The 27,027-nt window shown below is 49.1% G+C and overlaps 1 protein-coding gene across 1 annotated transcript; it reads left to right on the top strand.

Moving 5' to 3' along the window:
• Positions 1–33: 33 nt before the first annotated feature.
• Positions 34–20,459, top strand: LOC137309959 (E3 ubiquitin/ISG15 ligase TRIM25-like). The gene is made up of 9 exons (XM_067977955.1): positions 34–237; positions 4,033–4,744; positions 5,382–5,561; positions 6,554–6,667; positions 9,584–9,649; positions 10,260–10,397; positions 14,054–14,204; positions 15,456–15,590; positions 16,937–20,459. Exons 2-9 carry the CDS (start codon positions 4,184–4,186, stop codon positions 17,458–17,460), a joined length of 1,869 nt encoding a protein of 622 aa, XP_067834056.1. The 5' UTR covers positions 34–237; positions 4,033–4,183; the 3' UTR covers positions 17,461–20,459.
• The last annotated feature ends 6,568 nt before the right edge of the window (positions 20,460–27,027 follow it).

Raw genomic sequence — 27,027 nt, 5'->3', positions numbered from 1 at the left:
AACGGAGAGAGAGAGTGCCGGGGGAGGGAACAATTTGCAGGGCTATGGGGAAAAAGCAGGGGAATGGGACTAACTGGATTGCTCATACAAAGAGCAGGCATAGGCTCGATGGGACGAATGGCCTGCTTCTGTGCTGTAACCATTCTATGATTCTATGAGCTCAAACTCCGAGCCCCAGCAAGTCCCACAACTCTCTCGTCACAGAATGGAACATGGTACCAACTGAGCTCCGCACAGGTCAGTCAGCATCTGAGGATCAATGGTTTGGGTGGGATCCTGAGTCAGTTCTGCTGTGTATTGTCAGCAATTTGTTTTATTCAAAGTACAGAGGCCATTTTGTCAACATTTCTTAAATTTAAAACTGAAAAACAGTGTACACACACACATAAGGAATTTAAGGTGAAATATTAGTGAGCATTCCTGACACATTGTGTCAAGGACTATCTGGAAAAAATATACAGCTGGATACCCAGACAAGAATAATCTCCACCGTGTGGAACAAGAGGAGAGGGAGGCATTTCAATGTGTTTACTTGGGCAGGTGAGTATTTGATGCAGTGAAACCAATCACCATGTTTAAGAGTCTCCAAACCAAACTGAGAAATCCATAAGAGATAGAAGCAGGAGTAGGCCATTCGGCCCCTCCAGCCTGCTCCGCCATTTAATGAGATCATGGCTGATCTGATTTTTACCTCAACTCCACTTTCCCGCCCTTTCCCCATATCCTTTGACTCCCTTGCGAATCAAAAGTTTGTCTAACTCAGCCTTGAATGTATTCAATGACTCAGCCTCCACAGCTTTTTGGGGTAAAGAATTTCAAAGATTCACGACCCTCTGAGAGAAGAAATTCCTCCTCATTTCCATCTTAAACAGGCGACCGCTTATTCTAAGACTATGCCCCCTCATTTTAGATTCCTCCATGAGGGGTAACATCCTCTCAGCATCTACCCTATCGAGTCCCCTCAGAATCTTATATGTTTCAATAAGATCTCCTCTCATTCTTCTAAACTCCAATGAGTACAGACCCAACCTGTTCAATCTTTCCTCAAAAGACAACCCTTCCATACCCAGAATCAACCGAGTGAACCTTCTCTGAACTGCCTCCAATGCAAGTATGTCCTTCCTTAAATAAGGGCACCAGAACTGTACGCAGCACTCCAGGTGTGGTCTCACCAGCACCCTGTACAGTTGGAGCATGACTTCCCTGCTTTTATACTCCATCCCCTTAGAAATAAAGGCCAATATTCCGTTTGCCTTCCGGATTACCTCTGCACCTGTATGTTGACTTTTTGTGTTTCATGTACGAGAACACCCAGATCCCTCTGTACTGCAGCATTTTGTAGTATTTCTCCATTCAAATAATATTTTGCTTTTTTATTTTTCCTCCCAAAGTGGATGACTTCACATTTTCCCACATTATATTCCATCTGCCAAATTTTTGCCCATTCGCTTAACCTGCCAATATCCCTTTGCAGACACTTTGTGTCCTCATCACAACTTGCTTTTCTATTCAAGTGGGCTTTTTCAAGAGACAGTAATATTCACACAGGCTTTTTAAGGAGACAGTAATATTCGCACAGGCTTTTTAAAGAGACAGTAATATTCACAGGGGCTTTTTAAAGAGACAGTAATATTCACACGGGCTTTTTAAAGAGACAGTAATATTTACATGGGCTTTTTAAACAGACAGTAATATTCACACGGGCTTTTTAAAGAGACAGTAATATTCACACGGGCTTTTTAAAGAGACAGTAATATTCACACAGACACTGTGCTCACGTTCTCCCAGCCCCAATGGAGGGGATTCACCGGCACACAACACATCCCACAGACTCACAGTTCCAGCCCCACAATCTCAGCACCGGCTGTACTGGGAACACACAGCTCACAGGAGGGAGGATTCAGTGGGGAATTGAGGGGAATCTGATCTCCCTTCTGTACATTAAACTGTTGCTCCCTGTTCACTCTGAATTCACCAACACTCCCTCCAGACCCGGGTCTGAGACTAGGACCAATTCCAAGCTGTGAGGAGGGAACAGGAGCAGGAACTCGACCCTCGAATCCCTCACACTGAACCCGGACTGAGGAAACAGCACCGGGAAATAAAGGGTCAAATCATCAAATAAAGGGTCAAATCATCAAATAAAGGGTCAAATCATCAAATAAAGGGTCAAATCATCAAATAAAGGGTCAAATCATCAAATAAAGGGTCAAATCAAGAAATAAAGGGTCAAATCATCAAATAAAGGGTCAAATCAACAAATAAAGGGTCAAATCAACAAATAAAGGGTTAAATCAACAAATAAAGGGTTAAATAGAAATTCCTGATCCCGGTTTAAGATTATAAACAAACCTGGGAATATTCCCGCTCTCCCCCTGATCACAGTCCGCTGCTCGATGGCGGCGCGCGGGGAGCGGGAGCGCGCGGGGGGCGGGGCGGTGAGCGGGAGCGGGGTGAGCGGGAGCGCGCGGGGCGGGGCGGTGAGCGGGAGCGGGGTGAGCGGGAGCGCGCGGGGCGGGGAGCGGGAGCGCGCGGGGCGGGCCCGCGCTGCGAGTTGTGAGCTGAGAGTCAATGCCGTTGATTGTGAGTAAATTGTAATCGGCTTCTGATCAGATCCCCCGACATGGAGCGCGGTCAATCCCCCGCTCACTGGGGCAGTGACCCGAATAGACCGCGAATGGCCCAGATTTGATCCCGGGCTTCTGATCAGTTCCCTTGAGGTTTTGGGCTTTTGGTGTGAGGAGGGGAGGGGAGGGGAGCGGGAGAAATGATCCCGGGCCTTGCTCCTGATCACTCTCATTATCCAGGGACTCCTGCCGGAAACCAGGCCTGTCTGGATGTTCCCCGAGGCCGGCAATGATGCCTCGCCCCCCTCCCCCAGACATCCTGCTCAAGTCTCCTGTCTCCACTCCCCGTCGAGGCTCATCCATCAGCGCTCATTTGGATGAGGTGGGGTCGGACTGCCGGGGCCTCGGGAACCAAACCCCAGCCTCTGTCCACCTTGTCTTCAGGGAGAAAGGATTAGGAGAGAAATCCCATTCTCTTTCCTCACATAACAAACCCCAATCCTGGCCCAGTATTATAGTCCAGGGACTGTCATTACACACAGGACTCATGCAGCAAACCAAAGGCACTTTCACCAACACCACCTTTTATTAAACAACCGTCTCACAGGATTTAGAACCACATTTTGTACAAAGGATCATAAATAAAACAGCACAAACTGAATCTGTTGAAGTGTTTCCCTCAGTAATGAATGTGGGTGTGAGCCGGGGCTCAGTGTGAGCACTCTCGCCTCGGGAGTCACAATGTGATGGTTCAAGTCCCACTCCAGGGACTGGAGCACTAAATCTAGGCTGACACTCCAGTGCAGGACTGAATACTATTTATCCCTCAATCAACACCAGCAAAACACATTATCTGCTCATTATCACATTGCTGTTTGTGGGATCTTGCTGTGCACAAATTGGCTGCTGTGTTTCCAGCTCACAACATTGACTGCACTTCAAAACATTCCACGGGTTAGATGATGAGGAGAGATTACATAAACTAGGCTTGAATTCCCTGGAATATTGAAGGTTAAGGGGTGATTTGATTTCGGATTTTGAAAGGAATTGATCGGGTAGATAGAGAGAAACTTTTTCCGCTGGTGGGGGAGTCGAGGACAAGGGGACATAACCTTAAAATCAGAGCCAGGCCATTCAGGAGAGAAGTTAGGAAACACTTCTTCACACAAAGGGTGGTAGAAGTGTGGAACTCTCTCCCACAAAAAGCAGGAGATACTCGCTCAATTAATAATTAAGGGATATGGAGCCAAGGTGGGGAAATGGAGTTAGGATGCAGATCAGCCATGATCGAATTGAATGGCAGAACAGGCTCAAGGGGCTGAATGGCCTGCTACTGTTTCTATGAGAGACAGAGCACGAGTGAGAGAGAGAAATAAAAAACAGGCTCGGGCTGAGCTGTGATGCTATCCACAGTCAAATATCCTAATCTTGTGTTTCTGATTTTGTTTCTGAACTGCTGCTGCAGGCCTGAAAGGGTTAATCTTCAGACAGAGTCAATCAGGAAATGAAACGAACATCGTCACTCCCTGCACCGAGTGTTTATAAGAATTTCACTTCCTGCTCTGGTTCCTCGCTCTCTCTTGTGCTGTGTGAAAGCTGCTTCAGGTGCTGTCGGAATGGAGCCCGGAGCTTTCGAGGATGAATTAACCTGTGCTGTGTGTCTCCAGGTGTACCAGGACCCGGTGGTGTTGTCCTGTCAGCACAGTTTCTGTTTGAAATGTATTGAGGGAGTTTGGGCCCAGACACCAGGCCCAGAAGGGTTTGAGTGTCCTCAGTGTCGCCAGAAATTCAACCCCAGGCCCAGTCTGAAGAGAAACTTCACGCTGTGTAATATTGTGGAAAAATACAAGCGGTCACAGCCTCCTGCTGAGTCAGCCCGTGTCGTGTGTGATACGTGCATCGAGAATCCATCCCCAGCTGTCAAGACGTGTCTGAAATGTGAAGCTTCCTTTTGCTCCCTTCATTTAAAACCACATTTACTGAAAGAGGCCTACAAAGATCACACCCTAATCGAACCTGTGGCTGATCTTACAGACAGGCAGTGCGTTGACCACAAGAAGGTTCTTGAATACTACTGTAAAGATGATGCAGAGTGTGTGTGTGTTTCCTGTACAATAATAGGGAAACATAAATCCCACACACTGCTGAGCCTGGATCAGGCACAAGCTGCAATTAAGGTGAGTGACACAATTCCTGATATTAAATATAGTGAGGGGGAGTTTTCCTGTGAATGACCAACATTAATTAGAACTGATTGCAGACAGTGCTGATTTAGCCCAGTGTTTTCTTGTTGCCCGGGTCTGGGTTTACAGCTGTTTGTTTTTAGAGCAGAGCATGTTGTCGCCCTGTGTAACGCTGGGGTATTCTGCCATCTGACCAGCAGGGAGAGGACCATCACCGGTGGGGGGAGTGAGGGACACCCACGGGGGGAGACTCAGTGGCTGGGGGGAGAAACTGTTTCTCGCAACAAGAGGGAATTGGTGTTTGAGAAATGCTGGTGTGACTGAGTCTGTCTCCCTTTCCCCTCGGCTGATTCCTGGAAATGGAGGAGCTGAGTCCGTGTGAAAATGCAGCACACGGTGAGTCAGTGTGAAAAGAAGCCGGTGTGTGTGTGGTTCCTCAGTTTATACAGGGCAGGGAGCGCCTCTTTACTGAGAGTCACAGAAGGGAATATTTCTGCTCAGGGCCCAGACACTGAGAATCCCCCAAACCACTTTCTATCCACACCCAGTGGGGTCACTCCTGGAACGGAATCATTTCCCTTTTACATTCCAGTTTCAATCCCTTTTAAACATTTTCCAATTACCTTTACAGGAAGAATTGGAGAGAGAAATCGAGAGGCTTCGGGGAGTCCAGCAGAATTGTTCCAGCAAACAGCGAGACTTGGAGAGATCAGAAGCTGAAATAAAGGTGGGTAAAGTGGGACTGGATTTAGAAAGGGTTTCTCTCCCCGCTGAGTCAATGAGCACATCAGAAACAGGCCTTCCAAACCAGGCTGGTTGTGTTGGGGCCGAGTCACTGATTACACTGAGTTCCCCGTGTGTTTGATGTGAGGGGGAGCTGCTTAACTCTCCCTGCACCTCCCAGGGAATATTATTACATCACTTGGGCACTGGATTTCCTGAAACAGACACAGTCAGAGGCTGGGAGTTGGAGACTTGCCCTGAAGCCTGTATCAGATGAATACAGAAAGGAAGAGGAAGAAAAGACCATTAGCCCCAGCGAGCCTGCCCCATGCAGACAGGGTTCAATCACACACACCACTGATCCACCCCGAACCATGTACTCACCTGGGAAAGGCAAACAGAAGAGAGAAAAAACACCTGCAGACAATTCAGGACAAACTCTGGGAAATTCCTCCCCAGCTCCCTTTTAAAGGGTGGGAGTGACTCCATACCCCCCACATGTTCAGAGAGTCTGTTCCAGAGATCGAGGACTCTGGGGTCTAACCTAACTCTGTGCCTATGGATTTCATACACAGGCCCTCTAGTCCTACCATCCCGATCCATCTCAAGTACCTCACCCAACGAGTGAGTCCAATAATCCCTCGATCATTTTAAAAACCACAATCATGTCCCTCTCGGCCTGCCTTTCTCCAAATCACCCTCCCTCTTGGAGCCGATCCTCAGAACTAAAATCCATCAGACTACGTGTCATTCTGGCCACCGTCCTCTCCAGAGTCTCAATCTCCTTCACCAGGTGTGGGCACCAAAACTGGACCCATCACTCCAGGTGTGGATGGACCAGGTGGCAGTGCCATACACAGTCTAAATACAGTGCTCTTTCTATTAAACTCAAGGCTCAAGGCAACACTCGTTAAACTCTGTTTTCTCTCCCAGTGGATCCTCCCCTCACTGCTTGTCTATCTTTAACGGGTGATCGAGTAGTGATCGAAACAAACTGTCCCGTCCCTGGAAAGTGCCGTGTGCTCAGGGTAAGAGCTGTGTGGAAGGGCCGTTTGTAATGAGAGTTGGTTTGGGTTTCAGAAACGGATCAATGAGCTGAAAGGAAAGCTATCGAAGAGCTTCTCTGAATGGAGGAGACAGCTGGAAGAAGATGAAGAATACGCACTGAAACTGATCGATGAGGAGGGGCTCCGAGCTCTCTCTCAGATTAGAAGCTGTTCTGAAGCATTAAACAAGAGGATGGAACAGATTACATTAATAGATGGAGAAACCCAGAGTCTGGTACAGAGGGACCATTTCTCCTTTATTCAGGTGCATCTTCAATATAAACAGGGCCATGTCTGGGGAATGGGGCGTTTCTGTGAGGCTGGTGAGAGGGCTGAATTGTTTGAAGATTGTTGGTGGGGCCCAGCATTGGTGCTGCCCCCTCAGCCCTGCCCTGGGAGTGTTGGCGCTGCCCCCTCAGCCCTGCCCTGGGAGTGTTGGCGCTGCCCCCTCAGCCCTGCCCTGGGAGTGTTGGCACTGCCCCCTCAGCCCTGCCCTGGGAGTGTTGGCGCTGCCCCCTCAGCCCTGCCCTGGGAGTGTTGGCGCTGCCCCCTCAGGCCTGCCCTGGGAGTGTTGGCGCTGCCCCCTCAGCCCTGCCCTGGGAGTGTTGGCGCTGCCCCCTCAGCCCTGCCCCGGGAGTGTTGGCGCTGCCCCCTCAGCCCTGCCCCGGGAGTGTTGGCGCTGCCCCCTCAGCCCTGCCCCGGGAGTGTTGGCGCTGCCCCCTCAGCCCTGCCCCGGGAGTGTTGGCGCTGCCCCCTCAGCCCTGCCCTGGGAGTGTTGGCGCTGCCCCCTCAGCCCTGCCCTGGGAGTGTTGGCGCTGCCCCCTCAGCCCTGCCCTGGGAGTGTTGGCGCTGCCCCCTCAGCCCTGCCCTGGGAGTGTTGGCGCTGCCCCCTCAGCCCTGCCCTGGGAGTGTTGGCGCTGCCCCCTCAGCCCTGCCCTGGGATTGTTGGCGCTGCCCCCTCAGCCCTGCCCTGGGAGTGTTGGCGCTGCCCCCTCAGCCCTGCCCTGGGAGTGTTGGCGCTGCCCCCTCAGCCCTGCCCTGGGAGTGTTGGCGCTGCCCCCTCAGCCCTGCCCTGGGAGTGTTGGCGCTGCCCCCTCAGCCCTGCCCTGGGAGTGTTGGCGCTGCCCCCTCTGCCCTGCCCTAGGGGCGTTGGCGCTGCCCCCTCTGCCCTGCCCTAGGGGCGTTGGCGCTGCCCCTTCAGCCCTGCCCTAGGGGCGTTGGCGCTGCCCCTTCAGCCCTGCCCTCGGAGTGTTGGTGCTGCTCCAGGATGGAGTGCAGTGAAATGTGGGATTATTGCCCATTCCTGTGACTGGCCCCACCTACTGTTATACACTGAACTCTTTACTCTCAATCCCAAATTCACTCTTTGGTTCCATTGGGTGTTGATTTGTTCGTTGACTGATTTGATCTCCTCTCTTTATTCACAGAACTCGAAGCAGCTCCTTTCCAGGTAAGTTCCTCTCAGTCATACAGTACCTGCTGCTGATAGGGAACCTTCCCCTGTATCTGGGAGAAGAGTGAAAGTAGAATCACCGCTTGGAAACCTTCCCAGATAAGGTGCTTTCAAATGGTGGGAATATTGAGTGATGTTTAACTGTGGTTTGAGGGGTTATTGGCTCAGGCAGCCTGTGGGAAATGGGAGATTCCGCATGTACACTGACGACCCCCAGCTCTACCTCACCACCACCTCTCTCGACCCCTCCACAGCATCTGATTTGTTACGCTGCTTGTCCGACATCCAGTATTGGATGAGGTGAAATTTCCTCCAATTAAATATTGGGAAGTTCGAAGCCATTGTCTTCGGTCCCCACCACAAACTCCGTTCCCTAGTCACCGACTCCATCCCCCTCCCTGGCCACTGTCTGAGTCTGAACCAGACTGTTCCCAACCTCGACGTTCGATTTGACCCTGAGCTGAGCCTCCGACCCCATTTCCTCTCCATCACCAAGACCTCCTACTTCCACCCCATAATATCACCTGTCTCAGCATCTGCTGCTGAAACCCTCATCCATGCTATTGTTACCTCTGGACTCGACTTTTCCAATTCTCTCCTGTCCGGCCTCCCATCTTCCACCCGCCATGACCTTCAGCTGATCCAAAACTCTGCTGCCCGTATCCTAACTCGCACCAAGTCCCGTTCACCCATCACCCTCTGCTCACTGACCCACATTGACTCCTGGTCCAGCAACGCCTCGAGTTTAAAATTCTCATCCTTGTTTTAAATCCCTCCATGGCCTCGCCCCTCCCTGTCTCTATAACCTCCTCCAGCCCGACAACCCCTGAGAATCATACAATCATAGAATGACAGCAATTGATGGCACAGAAGGAGGCCATTCGGCTCATTGTGTCCGTGCTTGCCAAAATAGAGCAATTTAGCCTAATCCCACTTTCCAGCTCTTGGTCCGTAGCCCTGTAGGTTACGGCACTTCAAGTGCATGTCCAAGTACTTTTTAAATGTGATGAGGGTTTCTGCCTCTCCCACCCTTCCAGGCAGTTGTTGTTGTTGTTGAGTGACCTGGGCTGTTCCATCGGTGTGTCGAGCTTCTCAGGAACCTGTTAGACAGGAAGTGAGAGAGAGAGAAACCTGCAGTGACCTGTATCTAACCGAGGCTTCCGAAAGGCTCCATGTGTGTCAGTGACAGCTTTATTCCATTGGGTCAGTAAGTGCTGTGTGATTGGCTTGTTCCATCAACCAGCCCATGGAGAAATGAGGAGAGGGGCAGGTCCCAGTGTCAGAGTGACAGTAAAATGTGTTGTGATTGGCTCATTCTATCCACTAACAGAGAAATGAGTCAGTGCTGAGATTTCCCAGTAATGTCACTGTGATTGGACCCTCGGGCCACGATTTTATCTCCGAGGTCCGGGTGGGTTGTGGGCGTGGGGCAAACAAAATCGGGGATTTCCGGAGCGGGAAGGAATCCCTGCTCCAACCCGCTGAAAAACACGTCCGACCCAGAGCCACCTGGGTGCGCGGGGTTCAGGAAGCTGGGACGGGACGATATTTAAACCCACAATTAACGGAGTTAAAGTCCTTGGAATTGTGATTTCCATTTTATTGATGCAGGGAAACGATATCAACGCTGCCTCAACGTGTTTCCTGTGCTGTGTGAAGCATGCCATGGAAACGGAGGTGAGTTGCAGCCGGCAGCCATTTGGCCATTGAAATCCCTGTTTGACAGATGGGGATAAAAGGTGAGTTATTGCAGCAGGGCACTCAGTTCTCTCAGACAAACTATTGGCTGGGAGTTCTTTGTGTTTAGTCTGAGAATTCTTGGTTCACACTCAGAATTGTTCTGTTTACACATATTTACCTACATTTTGGACCCCCTCAAACTGGTAACATCAGGATGGGGGGCGCGATGGCTGCATTCACCAGTATATCCGAGGAGGGGGCACATCACCATCCTCGCCAGGCACGGCCTGCAGATCCACCACTTGCAGCTCCACAAGACAGAGGTATGTCACAGGGACCCGCACAAGAGCAGAGAGGGGAACAACAGAGGGCCTGACATCGCAGGAGGCACTACCCTCGTGAGAGGGTCTGCAGACCGAGGCTGAGCTTCCTGGACCTCTCTGAGGAGCAGTGCATACGGAGGCTGAGAGTGAGTCACCAGGTGGTCGCAGACATCTGCAGCCTCCTTCATGCAGAGCTGCTCCTGGCTGGGCCTGGTGGCATCGCATTGCCCGTCGCAGTTAAAGTCACCACTGCCCTTAACTCCTTCACCTCCGGATCCTTCCAGGGTGCCACCAGTGACATCATCGGGGTCTCTCATTCGTCTGCCCACAAGTGTATAAGACAGGTCTCCGATGGTTTGTTTTGCAGGGTGTCTCACTACTTCAACTTCCTCATGGACGATCTCAGCCAGACGGAGAGGGCAGTGGGTTTCCACTCACTGTGCTGGCTTCCCACGGATACAGGGTGCAATTGATTGCACACACGTAGAAATCCGAGCACCTCCACACGAGCCAGGACTGTTCACCAACAGAAAGGGATATCACTCCCTCAACACGCAGCTCGTTTGTGATCACCGGAAAAGATTTCTTCACGTGTGCACCAGATTCCCTGGCAGCTGCCACGATTCCTTCATTCTGCGGGAATCCAACATCCCGGCCCTCTTCCACGCACCAAACAGACTTAAGGACCGGCTCCTCGGAGACAAGGGAAACCTCCTGCAGACGTGGCTCATGATACCTGTGAGAAACCCCATCAGCGAGGCACAGAGTCAGTACAACGACAGTCACATCACCACCAGGTCTGTCATTGAACATGCGATGTGATGGGCTTCAGGTGCCTGGGTCGATCTGGGGGAGAGCTTCAATACGCACCAGCGAGAGTGGGTAGAATTATAGTCGTCTGTTGTGTCCTGCACAACATCGCGCAACAGAGAGGATTACCAGTGGATGAGGCCCCAGCCATCAACATTGAGGAGGAGGGGCAGGAGGACGAGGATGAGGACGAGGAGGGTGGGCAGCCCATCGTCAGAGCAGCGACTCACCTGGCTGCTCGTGAGGCCAAGGAGTCACTGATATTTGACCGATTCTCATAAGGACATCTGCAAAGTGAGGATAGTCCAGTCCTCAGACCACGTGGAACGAGCACCACCAACACCAGCACCCCCGGCCCACACAAAACAGTCCAACAACCACACATACACCCACTGTAAACGCACCCACTGGGTGGCATCAAGTCTCACCGTTCATGATGAAGCACATGAAAGGGCCCTATCACAAAAGGGACTCAAGAATGGGCAAGATGTGGCAGTAGTGGTGAGAATGATAATATTTAATGTGACTTCAACAAAAAACAAATATAAATGATAAACATGACAGTCTGTCAGACACTCTTGTGCAAACCCCCGGTGATCACAAAACCTTCGCCTTCCTCTTCCTCCTACTTCTACGTGGTGCATCCCCTGTGGCTGTAACAGAGGTAGTGGCAGGTTGCTCAGATTCATACCCTGACTGTTAAGATGCTCTCGGGAGATGCTCTCTGGGTTTTGGAGCCTATGAGGGCCCCTCCAAAGACTGCTCCACCTGCACCTGTGCAGGGACAGACTCGGCCACCTGGAGAGGAGGCAGCATTGTGGGTACTGGTTGAGAGGGGGGCAAAGGGTGAGACATGGGAACGCTTTGAGTGGTGTCCCCATTTCCATGTCCCCTTTTGCCAACATCCCTCTCCTGGGTCAGGGCCACATCACTCCTACCACCCTGCTGACAACAGTTTGGAGGACATGTGTGATGCCTAGTAAGGCCACTTCCAAAGTTTCTGTCTGCCTGTTTAAGGTGGCAGACATGTTGGCATCCAGAGTCCGAAAGCCCATTGTCAGGGCCTGAATGGACTCATTTGTGAGCCGTGCTTGAAGCTCAATGGAGGCTCGCCTTCTCCATCGCAGACGTTCCCGCACTGACCTGTGACACGATCTCAGATATTCCAGCACGTACCTGTGCCACTGTCTCAGATATTCCAACACGTACCTGCGCCACTATCTCAGATATTCCCGCACTTACCTGTGACAGTATCTCAGATATTCCCGCCCTTACCTGTGACACTATCTCAGAGATTCCCTCCTGTACCTGTGCCACCATTCCACTCATGCAGGAGTTGGACTCCTCCATTCTCTGCGCTATTGTGGAGAGTGTGCGTGGCACCTGTTCCAATACCTCGTAAATCTGCTGCTGTCCCTCGATCATTCTCTTTTTAAAGGATGGTCCCCGGAGTTCAGCATCTGCGTCCAGCTGAGCAGAGTCTGGAGAGGAGTGCTCCCACCGACACGGACTCTCCACAGCTGCCTCTGCCACCAGTGCCTGCTTGTGCTAACTTGTGTGTGGTGATTCACCAGGTGCAAACCCAACGAACTCACTATTAGGACCATCGAGGTGTGAGTATCTGCGCTGGTGGATGGCTCACTAAGATGTGACGGTGCACCCTCAGAGGCCGGGAGCTCCTCTGAGGAATCGCCCTCTGCCGTTACTGCAGTCATTCAAGGGCCTGTGAGAGAACAGAAGGCAATATTAAGCATCATCACAGATGTGTCATGTTGCGATGAGCATACTGAGGTGTTCAACATGCCAATCATTGTTAACATCAATTCATGTTGTGTGTGATGAATGTTAAAGTTGTGTCACCAGATGTTTGTGGGGGGCCAGTCTCGCCGTCCCCGACGGACAGACACTCGAGGGTGCGTCTGATCTGCAGGGCCTCCTCCTCCACCTCTGTGAGGACCACTATTAGTTGTGGCCCCCCCTCCAGTCCTCACCCTCTCCCGTGTATTTTGAGCTCTTCTCCCACGAGGGGAGAAAGTACAGACGTGTGAGTGAGTGAGGGTGAAGTGGTCAGCCAATGAATGCATTGCTTTGGGTGAGACTGACCGTGAAAGAGGTGCATCAGAGGGTGAGTATCAGACAGAGACATCACATTGGATGAGGATTGGGGTGAGTGGTAGTGGTGGGGGGACTAATGGGGAGGTGAGGAAGTGCTGAGGAAGTGAAGGTAAGTTGAGGATGAGCCTTAAGTGGGTGTGAGGAGTGATGTGATGGCAGTGCAGAGTGAGAGGGGGTGAGGGTGGGGGAGTGATGTGCACCACGGATTGCAGGAGAATCAGGAAGTGTACTCACTTTTGCTGACCTGGTTAGGTCATTGAAACGCTTCCTGAACTGCACCCAAGTGCGGGAGATGTTGCTCCTGCTGGTCACCTCCTCAGCCACCTCGAGCCAGGCCTTCTTGGTGGCAGAGGCAGGCCACTTCCTCCTGTCCACCGGGCAAAATATTTCCCTCCTCCTCCTCTCCCCGGCCAGCAGCACCTCAAGTGAGGAGTCACTAAACCGTGGAGCTGCCTTGTCCCTCTGCTGCTCCATTCTGCCTGGTTGTTCCTTTGTGCAGCAAAAGTCATTGCATCAATGGCCCTTTAAATACGGACACTCCAACTGACAGCAGGTCATGTGGGTGCGCAGTCCGCCCGCTGCGCAGCTTTCAGACGGCAAACCCGCCACCAACGTTAAGGGCCATCGATTAAGTCGCGATCGTGTGGGGAAAGGTGGGGATTAATTTTTCGGGTTTCCCGCGGGCCCCTTGACCCCCCGCTGCCATCCCACAGGCAGATTAAAATCATGGCCTCTGTGAGGGAATCCCTCCGATCCCAGGTCCCTGGGAGGCTGTTCCTTCTCCTCTCCTCACTTCACATGATTGTAGAGAGTGTGATCCTGCAGAGGGGGGAGCACAGACTGGAGACCCTCAGGATAATAATAATTATTAATAATGGAAAGATGAGGGCTCCAGTACAGAGAAACTGGACTGAACACAGACGGCTTTGAAAATCACAAACTGAGCTGAAGTGGCAGCAAACCAGGATCCCACTGCACGTGTGGAGATCAGTGTGAATGCAGGGAGACTGCAAATCCCGGGATTCTGCCATTTTCAGGATGGGTTGCTGCGGGGTCTCAGTACGAGCATTAGAAGGGGTGCAGGTTGTTGCACTGATCACTCGTTCCCCTTTGGGTTTCCGATCTGAAATGTCGCCACTGATAAAAACATTCTCTCCTCTTTCATTCCAGAGTGACTGAGACTCAGAGAGTCACAGACCCAGATGTTCCAGCGCTCACCCTGAACCTGTCCAATATATCTCAACTTATCCAGAAGAGGCTGAATGGATCGGAAAAGTATCACTCAGACATATTGGGAATCATTGGTGAGAACGTGCAGCTTTTCTCCAATATAAGGGACTGAGAGCAGGTCGGGTTAGTTGTGTTCAGACAGCTGGGAATATCCAAAATAATTCAGCAAAGACACAAACACACACGCCCTGCCACAGAGACTGGCACAGACACGCCCGCCCTGCCACAGAGACTGGCACAGACACGCCCGCCCTGCCACAGAGACTGGCACAGACACGCCCGCCCTGCCACAGAGACTGGCACAGACACGCCCGCCCTGCCACAGAGACTGGCACAGACACGCCCGCCCTGCCACAGAGACTGGCACAGACACGCCCGCCCTGCCACAGAGACTGGCACAGACACGCCCGCCCTGCCACAGAGACTGGCACAGACACGCCCGCCCTGCCACAGAGACTGGCACAGACACGCCCGCCCTGCCACAGAGACTGGCACAGACACGCCCGCCCTGCCACAGAGACTGGCACAGACACGCCCGCCCTGCCACAGACACGCCCGCCCTGCCACAGAGACTGGCACAGACACGCCCGCCCTGCCACAGAGACTGGCACAGACACGCCCGCCCTGCCACAGAGACTGGCACAGACACGCCCGCCCTGCCACAGAGACTGGCACAGACACGCCCGCCCTGCCACAGAGACAAAGACAATCAATATATACACAAATATAAACAGATAGAGAGAGAGAGAGAGAGAGATTGAAATCAATGGAAGTCCTGATACTGACTGATTTCAGGAACATTGACTGTTCCCACAGTTTGCATCAAAAGGATTTATTTATTTAATTGTCCCCATCCCTGCCCTGTCTGTTTCACTCTCTGTATTACTGTGACTCTCTATTCCATTCCCTTTAATACCCGCCCTATCTGTTCCACTCTCTAATACTTGACTGATCTGTTTCACTCTGTAATTCCCACCCCGTTTTCCTGTCGGTTTCACCGACTGTAATACCTGCCCCGTCAGTTTCACTGTGTTCGGGTCTGTCACACCCGTGCTGTCTGGTTCACTCTACACAATACACAGTCGGTCTGTTTTGTTCTCTACGGGTGAAAAATAGTAATTGAAATTTATCAAGAAGCAAAACTATACAGATACAAGAGCCAATCTGTGGATGAGATGACAAAACAGGACTTAACTTGTTCCCACACATCGATTGGCTTCCTGGGTCCAACAGAACAAGTGTTTTTGAGTATTTGCTGCCCTTTTCTCAGAGTCTTTATACCTCACTGGGTCACAATTCCCAATCACCGTGTGCTTTGTTTACAGTGCCAGCTTCCACCGAATACAGGGGCCCATCGAACGTAACTCCTCCCCCACACAGCTCCTCTGGGGCAGCCCCTGTCCCAGGGAATGTCCTCCAGCTGTCGACTGGGATCACGGGAAGAGCGGGAATATCCCAAGGTCTGTTTATAATCTTACACAAGGATCACGGGGGCAGTGATTCATTTCTGTTTAACTCTTTGTTTTTCTCTGGTGTTTCTTCAGTCAGGGTTTAGCTCCGAGGATTCGAGGGTCGAGTTCCTGCACCTCTTTCCTCTCCACAACTCGGAATTGGTCCGAGTCTCAGACTCAGGGCTGGAGGGGGGTCCTGGGGAACTCACAGTGAACAGGGACTAACCGAAGGGACATAAGATTCATCCGAATTCTCAGGTCAATCCGCGGTACTGTTTGTAAACTGATGGAGGCTCTAATCAAGCTGTGGGCAGGATGGGACAGTAACAGGAGGGAGAGAGCCCAGGGCTCACTCCTGTATTCAGGATGGGACAGTAACAGGAGGGAGAGAGCCCAGGGCACACTCCTGTATTCAGGATGGGACAGTAACAGGAGGGAGAGAGCCCAGGGCACACTCCTGTATTCAGGATGGGACAGTAACAGGAGGGAGAGAGCCCAGGGCACACTCCTGTATTGAGGATGGAACAGTAACAGGAGGGAGAGAGCCCAGGGCACACTCCTGTATTCAGGATGGAACAGTAACAGGAGGGAGAGAGCCCAGGGCTCACTCCTGTATTCAGGATGGGACAGTAACAGGAGGGAGAGAGCCCAGGGCTCACTCCTGTATTCAGGATGGGACAGTAACAGGAGGGAGAGAGCCCAGGGCACACTCCTGTATTCAGGATGGAACAGTAACAGGAGGGAGAGAGCCCAGGGCTCACTCCTGTATTCAGGATGGGACAGTAACAGGAGGGAGAGAGCCCAGGGCACACTCCTGTATTCAGGATGGAACAGTAACAGGAGGGAGAGAGCCCAGGGCACACTCCTGTATTCAGGATGGAACAGTAACAGGAGGGAGAGAGCCCAGGGCTCACTCCTGTATTCAGGATGGGACAGTAACAGGAGGGAGAGAGCCCAGGGCACACTCCTGTGAGCTGTGTGTTCCCAGTACAGCCGGTGCTGAGATTGTGGGGCTGGAACTGTGAGTCTGTGGGATGTGTTGTGTGCCGGTGAATCCCCTCCATTGTGTCTGGGAGAACGTGAGCACAGTGCCAGGGGCTTGTGTGATTAAACTGACTGCTACTGTGTGTCTCCACTGCAGTGTTTGCACTGAGTGTCCAGCACTGGGACCCACACACTGCTATTTAACAGGGATTCTGATTGAAGACCTTTGATTTAACATGGGATGAATCCAGTCTAAGAGGTAATATGGGGCTGACACTGTCTGGGAAATACTGACACTCCCACCCTGCAGCTGTCAATCATTGATCTGAGTGGAATAACCCTGTCTGACCAATCTCTTCTCTCCTCTCTAGGGCAAAGGTCACCGATGAGCCTGGATCCAAAGACAGCAAACTGGAACTTGGTTCTGTCTGATGATCTGAGATCAGTAACATGGACTGAACAGAAACAGCCCTACCCACCTCACCCAGAGAGGTTTAAAGACTGGGCCCAAGTCCTCTGCTCCCAGAGTTTCTCCTCAGGATCCCATTCCTGGTTTGTGGAGACTGATGGGAATTGGTGGGGAATAGGGATTGTGTGTGGGAGTGCAGAGAGGGAGGGGGACGAGTCTGAGCTTGGGGGCAACAGTAAATCCTGGTGTTTGGAGTTTTATGATGATGAATCTCTCACAGCCGCTCACAATTCCCAGTTCACTGCCCTCCCACCGATCCCGTCTAACATCAGGATCCGAGTTCAGTTAGACTACGAGGCCGGGACTCTGTCATTTCACCGGGTCACTGACTCACTGAGACATTTACACACATTTCAAACCACATTTACTGAACCAGTGTTTCCAGCATTTTATTGTGAGGACAAATGCCTAAAACTGTTAAATTAATCTGAGACTCGGATTACATGAATTCCTGTTTCTGGATCCTGTGGTGACATCACTCCTGGTTCAGCTCCTCTGATGACGTCTCTTCCAGGTCTGCCCCTCTGATGACATCATTTTCAGGTCTGCCCCTCTGATGACATCATTTTCAGGTCTGCCCCTCTGAAGACATCATTTTCAGGTCTGCCCCTCTGATGACATCATTTTCAGGTCTGCCCCTCTGATGACGTCATTTCCTTGGCTGCCCCTCTGATGACGTCACTTCCGGGTCTGCGCCTCTGATGATGTCACTTCCGGGTCTGCCTCTGATGACGTCACTTCCGGGTCTGCCCCTCTGATGACGTCACTTCAGGGTCTGCCCCTCTGATGACGTCACCTCCGGGTCTGAGCGCTGATGACGTCACTTCCGGGTCTGGGCCTCTGATGACGTCACGTCCGGGTCTGGGCATCTGATGATGTCACCTCCGGGTCTGGCCCTCTGATGACGTCACTTCCTTGTCTGCCCCTCTGATGACGTCACTTCCTTGTCTGCCCCTCTGATGACGTCACTTCCTTGTCTCCCCCTCTGATGACGTCACTTCCTTGTCTCCCCCTCTGATGGTGTCACTTCCTTGTCTGCCCCTCTGATGACGTCACTTCCTTGTCTGCCCCTCTGATGACGTCACTTCCTTGTCTGCCCCTCTGATGACGTCACTTCCTTGTCTGCCCCTCTGATGACGTCACTTCCTTGTCTGCCCCTCTGATGACGTCACTTCCTTGTCTGCCCCTCTGATGACGTCACTTCCTTGTCTGCCCCTCTGATGACATCAGTTCCAGGTCTGCCCCTTCTGATGACGTCACTTCCAGGTGTGACACTGTTGTGTTACAATTGATTGTATTCTTAAATTGTATAATTTTACTTTAGTTCCATAATTGTCGTGGGATTAATCTCAGTAATGAATCGTAGTAACGGCAGGTGTGACTGTATTAATCTCAGTAGTGAATGACAGTAGTGACAGGTGTGACTGTATTAATCTCAGTAGTGAATGATAGTAGTGACAGGTGTGACTGTATTAATCTCAGTCGTGAATGATAGTAGTGACAGGTGTGACTGTATTAATCTCAGTAGTGAATGATAGTAGTGACAGGTCACGGTCCCTTCAAAGAGCTGCTCTGAAAATCTAAGGCTGGGGTTGAAATTGTTCCTTGGCCGTAGCTCAAAACAGCGATGGTGAATCGACAGCCCGAGTTACACTGACTTCAGTGGAAAGGAAAATCGTGCGGGGTGTAAAATGGGCTGTCCATTCACTATCGCCCGTGTTGCACTAACACCAGAGACTAATTCCACCCCCGGGGTCTCCTGGGCATCGCTGAGAGCTTCTGGGACTGCCCAGGGGGGTAACACATCTGTCCTAAACTAAGTCAACGTATTGATAGATTGGACCAGACTGGGAACTTTTAATCTATGGTTTATGGGGTAATGATTATTAGTTTATTGGACAGTAAGGTTCCTCCAGGGCTCACGACCAACATGAAATGGTAATATTATGGGATGTTTAACTTCATCAGACACGAGGAAGTGACTGAGTGTGTGAGGTATAAACAGGAAAATTGCCCCACCAATTGGGGTCCACAATCAGTGTCCCAGGTGACCATGGGTGATAATGGGACATTTTGTGATGACCAAAACCAGCGGGTCGGGAAAAAGATGTGTGAGTGACCGGTGAGAAACAAAGATCACCTGGGAACAACCCCCAAAGGACATCAATCAGGGATCAATGCACAATCCAGTGAAAGTCAGGGAAGGGCAGTTAAGAATAGTTCATTGACAGCTTTCTCTTGGAGTGTCCTTGCTTATACTGAACAGTGAGAGGAATATTTTATAACCTGGCCACTACCCGAGACATCGGGACCGTGCAGGGGGAGATAAGCAAAGACGTCCAGACACCCCCCGATCTGTTGATAAGACAGACTGAAAGTGCAGGAATGGTTTGTATTTGATGTCACGTTTGGGATGATTTTGGGAAACCGCTGTGTGTAAATGTGATATGTTGCGTGTGAGGCAACTCGTATGTGGAATGCATGATGAAGATGCACTGAAGAACGGGTCTCAGACACGCTCAGTCACGTTGACAACATCACTACATGAAATGGTTAATGTGCTCAGGAGAGTGAGGACATCTACTGGGTCACTACTGATCTGAACTTTTTTTAATCAAGGCACTGACACAAACTCCATAAACCGACCAGTTAATGAAACAATCAGGATCGAGTTAAACATACTGGTACCTGTCAGAGGGATTGACATTAAAGTAAAGAGGGACAGAGAATTTGGATTTCCAGAATTCAGGGTTGGGTTTCTTTGAGTTAACAATGAAATTGGGACAACTGAGGGCCGGGGAGAAATAATACTTAGCCTGAATTATCCACAAGATGGATAATGGGAAAAAGGGGAGCTGGAGGATCTTTGAAGTCCAAGATTTCTTGATAATATGGGAGTATTTGGGGGAGCTGAGTTTCTGTAGTTTTCTGTACAATGTATTATGATTTTCTTTGTCTCTATCATGATGTGTAATATTAACCAAATGAAACTTAGATTAGAAGAGCAAATGGCTGGAGATCGGTCTGTGATGCTAACAAGACGAGGACCTTGGATAAGGCCCCCAGGATCCCACAAAGGAGGGGGAGGGAGGGGCTGTTGAAGATTGAGACTGAGAAGTAAGAAGGGAAACCACTTTCTTAGATTACTTCTGCAGTTTAAAACCCCTAATATTGATAGACTGACAGTGCACATGAAACAACATAATGCTGAGATTGAAAAGGGGACCTCTCCCCTTGGGAATCATGAATGGTGGGAGCTCGTCTATAATGTGGGACAGCACCCTTGGGTGAAAATCATGTCTATACTTTTTGTTATTATACAGCTTGTTATGATTGGAACACTTCTTTCATTTCTCGTATTTGAAAGAACTTTTGTGTCGATGTCACGGTGATTAAACTTCTTGTAACAACAATTCTTAACCTTATCTGTGGTGAGTGCAATTCAGATTCATTGAATGATTTAAAGTCAGTTGTTCGATCGCTCACACTCACTGAAGGATTTTGGACTTTTCAATCCCAGTTATTAATGACCTGCTAAAGGAGCTGAGTTTGGTTAAAAGTATTAATTCAACAAAGGAACTGTTAAACTGACTGTTCAAGGCAGCATGCTCGGAAGCATTTCTTCGAAAGCACCTCCCAAACCCGCGACCTCTACCGTCTAGAAGGACAAGGGCAGCAGGCACATGGGAACAACACCACCTGCACGTTCCCCTCCAAGTCACACACCATCCCGACTTGGAAATATATCGCCGTTCCTTCATCGTCGCTGGGTCAAAATCCTGGAACTCCCTTCCTAACAGCACTGTGGGAGAACCTTCACCACACGGACTGCAACGGTTCAAGAAGGCGGCTCACCACCACCTTCTCAAGGGCAATTAGGGATGGGCAATAAATACTGGCCTAGCCAGTGACGCCCACATCCCACGAATTAATTAAAAAAACACAATTGCTGGTAAGTGCTAAAGTCGGACACTTTGAATGGAAAACCCAGTGCAGACTCTGCCTTTTCTCCAGTTTCTTCTTGCTTTGATCTTTTTATTTTCACAATCCATACGTGGATGAAATGCTTTTCTGAATCTGAAAACTGAAAATTCTAAAAAGCTTCAAAAGATTGACCTTTTATTAAAATGCATTCACCTCCGGTATTTTTAAAAATGTCGATTTTTATGTTCTCTTTTTTTAAAGTTTGCTTGAATCAGACTCCATTCATTCTCTGGGCACGGGGAGAGTCTCTGCTTCATTTTCAACTAATGTAAAGTCCCCCCGTCCCAGGACCAGATTTTAAATCCGACTGTCAAATTTGATTGGTGCCTCAGATGTCTGCAGCCACATAATGTGGATTAGTGATTGTCGGGATTAGTTTTACTTGGTATTTTGTCAATATTGTCATCAACCAAATTTACAACAATCCAAATCACAGAACGTTTATTGAGGCAACCAGTTGAGAACAGTGAGCCTGAGAGAGGATCAAACCAACAGTGAGAGATAATGAGGTCTGGGCAAAATGAAGATCTGGAGGTCCTGCTGCAAAGGAATGGACAGGACTTGCATTTATATAGTGCCTTTCCCCACCTCAGGACGTCCCAAGGTGCTTTACAGGCAATGAAGTAGTTTTTTGAAGTGTAGTCACTGTTGTAATGGAGGAAACGCGGTAGTGAATTAGTGAAGGTGGCCCTATATGGGTCTTATGGCCAGCGTCCAGTAAAAGCACAGATGCAAGTTGCATCAAGGAAGGTTCCCCACCATTCCCATGAAGTCAGCCAGGCCCCTCGCACCTGACTGCAAATGAAGAAATTTGCTGGTCTCAGCAGGAAGGCTGTGCAGTTACTTGTGGGGATCATCAGAGATGATGCAAACCTAAGATGGGAACTCCTGCATCTTCTGGGTGGTAGCATTTCAAAAATGGTACAAATGATTGACCTTTTGCACGCGCTCTTTCAAGGTGTCAAAGCTGGGTGACAGACTTCTCTTGTAGGTGGAGGTGACGTACATGAGACAACACACAGATGATCAGGCTTCCAACCCAAGGGCCTTCTCTGCTGTTGGGGGCTTTCTCAGTGAGCTCAGCAGCCATGAATTCAGGTGATGAACTCTGGTTTTCTAACAGCCATTGCCTCCTCCTTTGTGTTTCTTCCAAAAATGCAGCCACTCTGATGCTGCTTTCTAATGACATCATGGCTGCTTCCTTGGTAATTGGCCTTAACGGTCAGAATTATGTTTCTGTGGCCAGTTATCATCTTAATATTAACTGAGTGCAAACCCTTTCTTTACATGTCGACCATAGGGCTGATACGAGGCACCCTGAGTCTGCCTGGGTGCCATCTTGCACTCAAGGAATGCCGACTACCCACTGAAAGCTCTGTGTCAGAGAGTGGTGAGAACATGGAACTCGCTACCACACGGAGTGGTTCAGGCAAATAGCATCGATGTATTTAAGGGGGAGCTCGATAAGTACATGAGGGAGAAAGGAATAGAAGGATATGCTGATCGGGTCAAATGGCGTAAGGTGGGAGGAGGCTCGTGTGGAGCATAAACACCAGCATGGACCTGTTGGGCTGAATGGCCTGTTTCTGTGCTGTAAAATTTGATGTAATTCCTGTCCAGATGCTGCCTCCTTTCTCTTGTTAAAACAGCATCTGTCACTTGTTTGACTCTGTTGTTCACTGTCCCTGAGGGAGCTTGGAGGAATCTGCAAACATAAAAGCTTCACGCTGTGGGAACCTTCACCTCTACAGGAAGATGTGTCTGTTCCAGATGTTGTCTGCAGGTCACCCTGCAGCGTACGGCACAGCTGTGGAACAGTCTGTCTTGTGAAGCAGAGGTGGTGAAGACAGGTCTCTCTGACATCTCCAGGTGCAGGTAGGGGCAGCGAGAAATACTGGTCATGAGTAGTGATGGGGGCAGACAGAACATCTCAGGTGACATTGCACCTACATTTGGTGGCCCCTCCTGAACTCCTCCTCCTCCCCTGAAACATCCAGCACATTGGGAACCCAGTAAGGAATGTGATGTCCAGCACTTCAGATGGTGCCATTTAAATTTGTTCATCGTCACTGGGTCAAAATCCTGGAACTCCTGACCTAACAGCACTGTGGGAGAACCTTCACCACACGGACTGCAGCGGTTCAAGAAGAAGGCCCACCACCACCTTCTCCAGGGCAACTAGGGGTGGGCAATAAATGCCGGCCTCACCAGCGAGGCCCACATCCCCAGAATGAATTTTGAAATGCCGGCAGAAACAAAGAATACTGATGGAAAGCATTGGCAGCAAAATAAATCAGAACTACAAAAAATGGCAGAGTTCCCAGAAAAAGCAACTAATCCATCGGCCAAAATGCTGCCAAATTGACCAGAAAACACAAATAAAACTGTTCAGATAAGCACCGTATCTACTTTTCTCATAACGTATTTTGGATGAGACGTTAAACCGAGGCCCTGTCTGCCCTCTCAGGTGGGTGTAGAAGATCCCATGACACTATTCGAAGAAGAGCAGGGGAGATCTCCCTGATGTCCTGGCCAATATTTATCCCTCAACGAACATCACTGAAACAGATTATCCGCTCATTATCTCATTGCTGTTTGTGGGATCTTGCTGTGCGCAAATTGGCTGCCGGGTTTCCTACATTACAACAGTGACTACGCTTTAAAAAGTACTTAATTGGCTGTAAAGTGCTGTGGGAGGTCATGAGGTGGTGAAAGGCGCTATATAAATGCAAGTTCTTTCTTTCTTTCCTTTTTAAGAAGCCTGCTTGAGCAGGCGGGCCCTCAGAATCCCGGAAATTCCCATGTGAAATGAACCAGCAGCATGTAGTGGCCAGTTTCTCACCTGTATTTGGGGATTCAGCCAAACAAACAAATTTAAATCAAAATGTCACCTACGTGACCCCATGTGTATCCTGGACACCTCGTCTTTGTCCCTAAATCATGTTCTGGACACGGCCATGGGATCAATTTCCTGACCAATTGCTGCCTCGACGGCTCGGTACCATTGGTTAAACCTCAGATAATCTGGGATTAATAATTTTACTTAATCATTTCTTAAAATTCTTTTGTATTTTTCCAGAACATAAGCCATTTCCCCATGTCGAAAACTTAATTACCTATTATATACAATGCATTAACTCCAAACACTTATTTTCAGACAAGTAAGAATTTATTAAAAGAAACTTGTATACAAGGAAAGCTGTGCTCAGAACAACCTCTTCACTGAACAAAGGAAACAGTTCACATTTATATAGTTTAATCAATAACGTCTACCTGTGTAGAATATGGGCGTACATGTACATTCTTTATTGGTTCAAGTAGTTAGTCAATCAAAATAGGGAACCCATCCTCTGGTTCCTCATGACTGCCTCGTGATTTTTGAACACTGTCCTGGGAAAATAATTTTCCTTAATAAACAGTCTTTCTTATCAGAGGGTCTGTACCTAGTCTCAAGGCTATATGGTCATTCATTTCTGTTAGTCAGTTATCAACATAAGCAAACAATAGCTCTTCTGTATGTCTTTGGTGCGAACTAAAACATAAGCTTTCTATTATATTCAGCTGGTCAGTTAACATGGTCAACTTATCCATCATGCATTTCTTTTTTTTTGGTTTTAAGGGTATTAGAAAATTAATATGGTCAAGTCCACATTTATGGTTTAGGTGTAATAGAAAGTTAATATGGTCAGGTATCTCTTTATGGTTTTCCACATTCCCCCCTTTTGTCCTTTATAAAGGACAATACTCGAATAGAGCATTATTCCATCCAGATGTTCAAACTCCTCCTGCACCTCATCCTGTGTCACCCCTACTTGCACCATCAAATTTGTGGGCGCTATATGTGTACCCAGATTGGACATCATAACACAGCAGCATTTGACAAAGCAATAGGCTATAAGAATTATAACAACAAATATGACTGGTCCCTGAACTAGAGAAGTCCCAATAGAACCCAGCCATCCTGTTGCCCAGCCCCAAAGAGTGAATGAAGGGGGCTGCTTGAATTTCTCAACTTCCCTTTGAATGTGATCGGCCAAATTAGTAATCTTCTCTGAACTATCAGGTATGTAGGTACAACATTCAGATCCAATTAGTGCGCATGTTCCTCCTTTCTCTGCCAATAGGTAATCAAGGGCCATACGGTTTTGTAAGGTGACCGTACGAATGGCTATCATTTCTGTGCTCATTTCCTTTAAGGCTTCTGCTGTATCATTAGCAACTATTTCCCAGATTTTGGCTAATTTAATAATTTCTCTGGTGGCCATGCTCACTCCCCACCTAGGGAAAGCAATGGCCCAGAATCGGTCGGCCTCAGTAATTACCCTCTTTACTCGTTGCCCAGCAGGATATTGAGGCAGGGATGATGAGTGTCAGATATATGGGATCACATCTCCCAAGTAACATGATCCGGTCCATCTTTGAGGCAACCATGGGTATGCCTTGTGGCCACAAATAAAGTAGGTTTCATTATATGCAGTAATTGCAGGGGAATTCTTTATGTTTATTCTATCTATGTAAATTTGGCCACCTGTGCAAGGCTTCCATCTGATGGTACTACTGATGCTGGTTACTGTCATATTTATATACTGAGTGCAATTACTCCATCCCACTACATCACCCCCTACTGAATTCTTACTCAAACATATTGCTCCATTAGTTCTTGGTGTATTTGTAAGGATTAGAAAAGGAGGTTTATGGGTCTGATCGTAATTAGGTTGGTACCACCCCCGAAATCTGGTTTCACATTTTGTTGTGATTGTGTATTCCTTCCATTGCTTTATTGCTTTCTCACAAACATTGTCTTATTTGTCCTCGCACTCATCCAGCCACTATCTCGCATTCTGTTCCCATTAATTTCAATTTGATTTATTACCCACTCTGCTATTTCTTGGGAAGTTAGGGGGAATGGTCTGAGTGGAATGCCTCCCTTGGATTGAATTGGGATATGTGAGCACACCCAGCAACTAGAGATACCTTGACGCTTTGCATACATATATGACATGTATAAAAAAATATTGACATGCAGTTCCCTTGAAACACGATTGAGTCTGCTTGCAGCAGGGGTTGTAGCAGGTTTTATGCCAGTTTCCACCCACACGATCAGGCATGCCGAGCCAATTATTCCCAATTGATCGAACAGTTTAGGATATGCCATGCTGCAACAGTCTCTTATAACAGTTTAATTAATCAGTCAGTTTTTTTGGGGGATTGTACCCCACCGCTGGGGTCCTTGTATGGGGATTTGTGGGTTAATTAATCAACTACTCGGCCTGACCTTTGAACTCGAGATTGGGACCCACCCCTTTATATCCCTCAATCCAAATTTTTATCCCTATAATAGCCTCTTAGATGCTGTACCTCATCTTAACCAGGTTCCCTTCGTGTTGGCCACCAGTCCGGGTGGAAGAGAGGCAGAGCATCTGATCATCCTATCAAACTATGATTGTCTTCTCTTTTACATGCAACTTACCCCAGCGGGTGCTACTCCCGGTACCATAAAGATGTGTTCTTAGTTGAAATCACAGAGACAATGGGGACATTCTCACCCAGGCTCTGTTTTACTATCTTTGCCAAACCCTTCATCCTCTGCTTACATTTATCACATGCCATGAAAATCAAGAATCATATTGCAACAAACTGCACGACTAATACATGTGAAATTAATCTAATCTGAGGATGGATCTGTATATTCAGTCCCCAATTCCAGAGGTCATCCCACCAAGTGGTGACTTTAATTTGGTCAATGTCATGCTTAATATTTTTATTGTCCTGTTGTAGGTTATAATAAACCTTCTGGGAGAGGCGTATCTCCATTCGCAATGCTTTCAAGTATTTAGGCAACAGGGGTGTCAGATACCCAAATGTGTCCTGATATTCTTTTAAGTCCTTTTTGACATCCTCAGAAACTTGTAAGGTGGTGAGGTTATGCCGGTGTATCTCTACCAGTTCCTCGGGTCCAATCCGAACCGGGACTTCAGGAATGGAGCAGAACTCTGGACTTAAAATATC

This window comes from Heptranchias perlo, unplaced genomic scaffold, assembly GCF_035084215.1.
Source record: "Heptranchias perlo isolate sHepPer1 unplaced genomic scaffold, sHepPer1.hap1 HAP1_SCAFFOLD_194, whole genome shotgun sequence".
Classification (NCBI taxonomy): Eukaryota; Metazoa; Chordata; class Chondrichthyes; order Hexanchiformes; family Hexanchidae; genus Heptranchias; species Heptranchias perlo.
The sequence above is the reverse complement of the archived record's forward strand: the minus strand, read 5'-3'. Positions and strand labels throughout refer to the sequence as shown.